This window comes from Cherax quadricarinatus, chromosome 79, assembly GCF_038502225.1.
Source record: "Cherax quadricarinatus isolate ZL_2023a chromosome 79, ASM3850222v1, whole genome shotgun sequence".
Taxonomy (NCBI): domain Eukaryota; kingdom Metazoa; phylum Arthropoda; class Malacostraca; order Decapoda; family Parastacidae; genus Cherax; species Cherax quadricarinatus.
The window spans coordinates 4,825,513-4,834,368 of record NC_091370.1 but is presented as its reverse complement, the minus strand read 5'-3'; the positions used below and the strand labels follow the sequence as shown (position 1 = coordinate 4,834,368).

The 8,856-nt window shown below is 41.1% G+C and overlaps 1 protein-coding gene across 1 annotated transcript; it reads left to right on the top strand.

Moving 5' to 3' along the window:
• Positions 1–244: 244 nt before the first annotated feature.
• Positions 245–4,576, top strand: LOC128702781 (cuticle protein AM1199-like). The gene is made up of 3 exons (XM_053797208.2): positions 245–385; positions 3,522–3,766; positions 3,967–4,576. The coding sequence occupies exons 1-3, from the start codon at positions 356–358 to the stop codon at positions 4,163–4,165; spliced, it is 474 nt and encodes a 157-aa protein (XP_053653183.2). The 5' UTR covers positions 245–355; the 3' UTR covers positions 4,166–4,576.
• Positions 4,577–8,856: the final 4,280 nt, after the last annotated feature.

Here is an 8,856-nt window from a genome sequence, read left to right as displayed (position 1 = left end):
ACCATGAGGCAGGCCAGTACAACATGGGTTCGAATCCTTGGCTAGCGCAGTGTTGTTACTGATCAATACCACTCGTTCGTGGTTACAATAATATATATATACAAAGAACACCATTGAGAGGAAATAAGCATTGACATTGCAGAGTACGCATGAGCACTGCTGTTTTCACGAGTTTGGCTGGTGACCTTAATACACTGAGAGAAGTGTTGCGACACTGAGCATGGTCGACTTCTCTGCCGCTCCACGGTCAAAGGCAACGAGAAGTTGAAGAGGACGAGAACTAGATGATGCCAGGGAGGGAAGGGGAGGAGCCAGCAGGTATATAACGGGTGCAGCTGCATCACCACGACACTCAATGCCAGACATCACAAGCAACATGTTCTCGGTAAGAATATCTCGTTTATAATTATAGCCTTAATTTTTAAAAGGGTGGAGGGGTAAGCCAGCGGAACTGACAGATGACCAAAAGATCCGAGTCAGGAAACACTTGTCCTGTTTCCTGACGAATCTTATCTAACCCAACCATCAATAAGAACTACTGTTCTGGACGGTCCTGGGTTGGTCACTCTGAGGTGCACAGTTCACGTGTACACCGCAGCAATATCAACCATACAAGCTTAGCATTTGCTTCTAGATGGCAGCAATAATAATAATAATAATAATAATAACAGTAATAACGTGACCCGAAAAATAATAATCACTTTCATCATCATTCACTGCGTCACTGTCTTGCCAAAGGTAGGATGGAAATAAATGGTATAAAATACCGACACAATGGAAATATAAACACAAATGCAGTATAATGTGATCCTTTATTGACAACGTTTCACCCACACAGTGGGCTTTTTCAAGTCACACACGGATCTACCTGGGGTTGGAAGGTACGAGAGTATTTATAGTCATGTTGAGGTCAGGTGGAGAATGCTGCAGCTGATGATCTACCGGGTGGGGTGATAGAGTCTTGGGTAGCTTGGCAGGGGTATTGGACAAGTTGTGAGTAGACCTTCTGCAGTGTTCTATGTTCTTATGTGGGATAGCGATGAAGAAGTTTCTTGGCGAGTGGTTCAGCTATGTTATAGAAGCCATAGTTCTGGTTGAAATTGTTGGTTATAGAGATAAACGATGATTCCAGGATTCTTCTGTATTGAGTGTTGTCTTCTGTGGCTATAAGTCTTGAGTTTCTGTAGTTAATTAAATGGTTGTGTGAATTGCGATGTTGTACACAGGCATTCCTTGTATCGTCAGTCCTGCTTGCATATTGGTGTTCTGAAATACGTGTTTGGAGGTCTCTTGATGTTTCGCCCACATATAATTTGTTGCAGTCATTACAAGGGATTATGTATACCCCTGCAGAGGATGGAGGCTTGTCCTGTCTACTACTGGTGATGTCCTTGATGGTCGTGGTTGTGGAGGTAGATACTTGGAATATCTACCAAGTATCTACCTCCACAACCACGACCATCAAGGACATCACCAGTAGTAGACAGGACAAGCCTCCATCCTCTGCAGGGGTATACATAATCCCTTGTAATGACTGCAACAAATTATATGTGGGCGAAACATCAAGAGACCTCCAAACACGTATTTCAGAACACCAATATGCAAGCAGGACTGACGATACAAGGAATGCCTGTGTACAACATCGCAATTCACACAACCATTTAATTAACTACAGAAACTCAAGACTTATAGCCACAGAAGACAACACTCAATACAGAAGAATCCTGGAATCATCGTTTATCTCTATAACCAACAATTTCAACCAGAACTATGGCTTCTATAACATAGCTGAACCACTCGCCAAGAAACTTCTTCATCGCTATCCCACATAAGAACATAGAACACTGCAGAAGGTCTACTCACAACTTGTCCAATACCCCTGCCAAGCTACCCAAGACTCTATCACCCCACCCGGTAGATCATCAGCTGCAGCATTCTCCACCTGACCTCAACATGACTATAAATACTCTCGTACCTTCCAACCCCAGGTAGATCCGTGTGTGACTTGAAAAAGCCCACTGTGTGGGTGAAACGTTGTCAATAAAGGATCACATTATACTGCATTTGTGTTTATATTTCCAAAGGTAGGAAACGGCCGATGTGTTAATACAAATTAAACAACGTACGCTAATAAAATACCACATACTCCATATATTTACATTTTTCATTCTAATTAAACTCAAGTAAGTAACTGATAAATCACATTAGTAGTGTAAATAATCGCCAGTATTTCTGTATGATCATAAAACGATCATAATGCATAAAATCTTTTTAAATACGTAACGCAAGTATACATTTTTGTAAAGTTTGGTTACTTAGTCAATATTGACTATTTCATCTACAGGCAAATTAAAATATTAATTGGGAAGCACTAAAGCCGCAGGGGTAACAAACAATCTGGCAATGTGTATGGTAATGTGTTATAACAGTTTGATCCAAGGAAGACAGAGAGAACTTCAGTTCGAAGGATTAGGAACTTACGAACAACAAATGTCTATGAGGACACCCCAAGAATATTATTTATTAACATTTACTTTCAACAAGTCATAAATATTTCCTAACATTTCTCAGATATAATTTACTGAGATGTTTAGGAATTATCTGTATACTGTTACACTTGTGACTTGTAAACTGTCGACAAAATTTGGAACTTTCTTACATTCCTAAACTACGTGGCGGCTGGTGTGCAGGAGAACTGACTGATCTATAGTGATATATATATATATATATATATATATATATATATATATATATATATATATATATATATATATATATATATATATATATATATATATATATATATGTCGTGCCGAATATGTAAAACTGGTCAATTAGCAAGAACTCATTTAAAATTAAGTCCTTTCTAAAATTTTCTCTTATACGTTTAAAGATATATTTTTTTCATTAATGTTGATGTAAAAATTTATAATTTTGCACCGAAAGGAACTTAGAAAACTTACCTAGCCTTATTATAACAAGCACAATTTATTTCAGCCTAACCCAACTAAATATATTTTAGATTTGTTTACAATAATTTAATACTAAACAAACACAGTGAAATATATTTTTTTCGTTTGGTTCAGAATGATTTTGGCGAAATTATTGCATAAACAAATTTTCACTTGTCTTATATGGCAAGATGAACGTTGCTATTTAAGCCAAGATCGCAAGTTCTGCCTATTCGGCACGACATATATATATATATATATATATATATATATATATATATATATATATATATATATATATATATATATATATATATATATATCACATGTACATTTTAGCTGGTTCTTGGGAAATATTAGGTTAGTTAGGAGCTGTAATGAATGTTATACATTATAGGTAAGATGAAGGATTATATAATGTGCAACTTCTGAATATCTTTACTTGTAGACATTTCGCCATCCAGTTGCTTTATCAGTAACATACAAGAACATGTGAAGACTGTAGAGCTGTATACAAAAGGTGAGGTAATAAGTCCCTTATTAGCCATTACTATAAAATATATCTTTCAGAAGTTGGTCCTGTGTGTCATGGTGGCAGTAGTGGCCGCGGCGCCACAGGGATACGGTCCACCTGCACGTCCCTCCTACAGCGCCCCCTCAGGTCCTGTAGTTCCCATCCTGAAGGATGATCGTCAGGGACCTGACCAGGCCGGCAACTATAACTTCAACTTCGAGACTGGTGATGGCATCAGTCGTCAGGAACAGGGCGCCCCCCATGGCCCAGCTGGTGCCGTGGCAGCCCAGGGAGGATGGTCGTGAGTATCTGGCTAATATTGCTGCTACATAAACCATCGAGATTGTATAAAATATCTAGATGATTATCATTTTGTCAATAATATATAGGCCAGTAACAAATTTAAATAAAACTTTTGCCATTATGGATAGCTGATATCAAATTATTACGCCATCACTGAGTGCTGTTGACAACAGACTCTGTACGTCCATGTTCTTGCAGGTTCACCTTCCCCGACGGTAGTCCAGGAGTCTTCAAGTTCGTTGCTGACGGTGCAGGTTACCGCGTCGAGTCTCCACTGCTGCCTACGCCCCATCCTCTCCCACCCCACGCCATCGCCCAGATCGAGTTTGCCCGTCAGCAAGAAGCTGCTGGTCCTAGACCCACGTACGGCGCTCCTGCCAGACCAGGATACAACTAAACGAATACTGCCTTAAGTAACTTGTGAGTGACGATAATATCGGATGCATTGAGTTTATGCATTTGATTTTGACACACTGAGTTTATGCATTTGATTTTGACAAACACTTCATGACCGCCCATGACATCTCAACATGAACTACGTTTTCTAATGTGTTTTGGATGAATTTTTACTCTTCATGTCTTAAAAGAGCAGTAGCCATTACGTCCTTGAAGAGCTACTTTCATTGCGTTCTTCATGAACTTAATCCATTACGTTCTTGAGGAGCTGCATCCATTGTGTTCTATGAATAAAATTTTCTCCCCAGGACAATTGCGAGAACCACAAATAGCAGACCGCAGTAGAAATATATATGCTTATTTATTATCTATTGTTAACAGTGATGAATTTTCTCCATAAAAATGCCTAATATTTCGTGTTTGTAAATTAGCCTGAGATATTTCAAGAGGCGTCCACTCCCGGTCCCCAGAGGTGTTCACTCAAGATATATGGGTATATCTATACAAAATCTTAAATATTACCATTTATGGCATTGGTCGTCGTGGAGTTTATACATATAGCCTTCATCTGTGCCTCCTTGTTCATATTTCTATGCATTTTTACGTCATAATCCTGTCTCCCTTGATCTTATAATCCCCCAATTGCCATCACATTTATCGCATTCAGTCTCCCTTTAATCCTTTCTCTTTGCTTATTACGATCCTCTGCACTCAACCCTTGATCTTGTCCACGAGTGATGTTTACAGCCTTCACTGTACCTTTTCTCATTTTCATAAAAGTATTGTCATTATAATCAAGAAAAGAGGTGCAAAACCCGAGAAGGCCGTCCAGTGCTCAATACGTGTGACTGCTTGGGTTCCCTACCTGGAGTCTAACTGCAGGGTATTCCAAAGGTCAACGCCCCCGCGACCCAGTCCTTGACCAGGCCTCCCCCTTGATAGTTATTTCTCAGACCGTCCTTACAAATTGTCTAGGTCACATTGAAACCTTTTCCAGTCACTTACAGCTTTAGCATCTACTTTAATTTCATATTATCTTCGAATAGGGATCCCTGGCATTTTTTTTTTCTAGCATTTCGCTTACTAGTACCAGAAAAAGTACTGGTCGAAATGTTGGCCTTTAGGGAGTCCTACTAAACACACGTTTTCATCCTCGTACTTTCTCTCGTATCATCACAGTCTTTTGAACGTTTCCAGTTTTTGGACCAGTCTTCCATGCAGTACCGTGTCTTATGACTTACTGCAGCTCAAGAAGATTCAGGCCACCATTATTATTATTATTATTATTATTGAACCTTCTTAGAGGGGATTCAGGCCACCAATATTGCGTAATACTCTATTCAAATATGAGATGCTATGTCAACCTTCAACATAGCAATCTCGTTATTACGATTTCGTGAGTCATCATCTCACATCCGATTATTTCACAGTTCTGGCAGCAGCAAAGAAGAGACTGGACCTTGTCGCCATTTCTAAGTCACTTTACGTTGATAGGATGAAGCCTAATCTGAACAGTACAGTTCCAGCTATTTAGTTGTATTTTATTCGCAAGTTTACAAAAAGTGAAATGAACCAGCTACGCTTCACTTGATAGTCTCCCTTGAATTATTCTATTAGTGGAGAAATAAATTACGAAGTTTGTTTAGGAATTAAGGATCACACAGTGAAAAATTTTAGCTGTGGAACTGTAAAACTGAATGAATGAGAACTGTACCTAACAAGAAGCCAGACTTAAGAACTAGAGTCCACGCTGGAATAATAAGATTCCTAGCTGGACGATAAGAAAATGAACTATGTAAAAAGTTAATACAAGAGTTGATAGAATAACTAACGCACTCTAACACACATTCTCTCTCTCTCTCTGTCTCTCTCTCTCTTTCTCTCTCTCTCTCTCTCTCTGTCTCTCTTAATCCCTCTTCCTCTCGTGATGCTATTTTTTATTTGTTTTAGTTGAACAGCGCAAAAAGCACTGGAATATTTTTATGAAGAACTCAGTTGATTATAATAAAAATAATTGTAAGTTTTAGGTATTTAGATGTGAACACCTGAGGACTTATAACGTTTACAACTTCACGTCAGGAAACAAACTCACAGATGAGTGAGTATCCCCCTCATTACTTACACATCACACGCTGAACACATTATGTAAATTAATGTTATTTAAATGAGACGCTTCCATTACCATGAATAATATCTGGAGATAATGAAGCGCTGCATCATCTTCAACGTCCCACGTCACTTACATATTCCTAGATACAGTAATGTTGCCATATTTGACATGAGTCATTTGACTTTCAATGCTAGATGACATGAATGCAAAGGACGTGCAGTGTACCAAGAAATATTGCTCTGACTTTACATTAATTCTTGCTTGTGCCTCCAGCATCAAGCGTCTCTCAGAATGGCGCTTATATGCGGACAAAAAGGCCGTTTTTAAGTAACCACTTCGTTGCTTACTTCTGATTAAAATAACTTGTTTTACCAGACGATAATGAGCGGGATCTTGCACGGGTGCAGTTAGGGTAGGTAAGGCTTGTCAGGAAACAATGTAAGTGTTTCCTGAAGCGGGTCTTGGTCATATGATGACCCACAGCCGGAGCTTTTGGCCATCTGACCGAGGCCTTCCGCTGGCTTAACAGTCCACCCTTTTAAAAATTATGGTTATAATAATTACCAAAAGCACGAATGCAGTGCTAGCAAGTAACAAATTATCTGGCAGCAAACTCTACAGCTATTGCTAATTAGTTTACAAGGGTGTGTCTTAAATGCTAATAAGTAGATCTGATTAATTAGTTTTATACGACCAATTGATTTCCATTACTTTATTATTATAGTTTATGTACCGTATTTTCCGGCATGTAAGGCGCACGAGCATATAAGACATACAAGACGACGTCTCTAAGCAGTTGTCATGTAACGTTAATAAACTGCTAAAGCGTAACCCTGACTTTGAGCATATAAGACGCGGGGTAATTCTCCATTCTTTTTATGGGAAAAAGGCGCGACTTATATGCCGGAAATTATGATATTTAAGTATTGAGGCATTTACGTATCTCTGGACCGCGGCGTCCCAGGAGGTACGGATCGTCACCAACACAGTCGTAAGTCCTGTAGTCCCTATTCCAGAGGATGATCGTCAGGGATCTGACCAGGCACGCAACTAAAACTACGTCAGGAGCAGGGCGCCCCCCAGGGCCCAGCTGGTGCCGTGGCAGGACAGGAAGGATGGTTGTGATTTTCAGTGCTTACATTAATAACTTCAACTGTAGTCAGTAATGGTTATTATATTATGAAGTGGGAAAGATAAGATCTAATTTAATGCAACTGTCAACAGCCAAACCCGCGTTCAATGTAGGATTAACTTCTTGACACCCAACACATCTCTTACCATAGATCCAGTAACTCCTTGCTGTTGTTATTAATTGTGGTAGTAGTAATAGTAGTAAAAGTAGTAGTAGTAGTAGTAGTAACATTATAATTATTATTACTGTTAGTAATAGTGGTAGCAGCAGTAATAGTAGCAGCAGCAGTAGTAGTAATACAATTATTATTATTATTAGTAGTAGTAGTATATACATGGGAAACACTAAGGGAAAAGGCCTTACAGCGATATTTAATCCAAGGAAGAAAATCACAGCTCTAATTCCTTGGATCAAGAGCCCTTCACCAACCTCAAGACACCGTGTCTTTCCCTGAAGGTAATCATAACACTACACTCACACATTTTTCCCTGTTCAACTTTCGTGACGGTAGTAACCGGAGAGTTCAGTACTTCGTGGCCGAAAAATGAAGCCAATTACTCGAAGTCAGCTTTGCTGCCCATACCCCTATCGCCTCCACCGGCCCTATCGCTCAGATCGAGTTCGTCTATCGGGAGAAAACCTCTGGTCTTGGCCCCACGTAGGGTGCTCCTCCTACGACGCCAGGATACAAACAACGACCGATCTCCACTCCCTTTCCGTATCCACTATCTAACCTACATATACGTTCTTAGTTGTCGCTTTCAACTTTTAACGCCGGCCCTGATTTCAGTTTCTTTGCCCTGTGTACAGTACTGTATATCACCTGTGAGCATGGGCTCGTTAGTTACTGTCCACTTTAACATAACTTATCTCTAATACATCTCTTTCTGTGGGTAGCTCCTCTTCCTCCGTGGCACCCTCTTCCTCCGTGGAACCCTCTTCCTCCGTGGCACCCTCTTCCTCCGTGGCACCCTCTTCCTCCGTGGCACCCTCTTCCTCCGTGGCACCCTCTTCCTCCGTGGCACCCTCTTCCTCCGTGGACACCCTCTTCCTCCGTGGACACCCTCTTCCTCCGTGGACACCCTCTTCCTCCGTGGACACCCTCTTCCTCCGTGGACACCCTCTTCCTCCGTGGACACCCTCTTCCTCCGTGGACACCCTCTTCCTCCGTGGCACCCTCTTCCTCCGTGGCACCCTCTTCCTCCGTGGACACCCTCTTCCTCCGTGGACACCCTCTTCCTCCGTGGACACCCTCTTCCTCCGTGGCACCCTCTTCCTCCGTGGCACCCTCTTCCTCCGTGGACACCCTCTTCCTCCGTGGACACCCTCTTCCTCCGTGGACACCCTCTTCCTCCGTGGCACCCTCTTCCTCCGTGGCACCCTCTTCCTCCGTGGACACCCTCTTCCTCCGTGGCACCCTCTTCCTCCGTGGCACCCTCTTCCTCCGTGG

Coding starts and splice junctions, on each gene's coding strand:
- LOC128702781 (XM_053797208.2), top strand. CDS start 356: ATGCCAGACATCACAAGCAACATGTTCTCG. Junction 386..3,521: donor TCACAAGCAACATGTTCTCG/GTAAGAATATCT, acceptor TATATCTTTCAG/AAGTTGGTCCTGTGTGTCAT. Junction 3,767..3,966: donor GCAGCCCAGGGAGGATGGTC/GTGAGTATCTGG, acceptor ATGTTCTTGCAG/GTTCACCTTCCCCGACGGTA.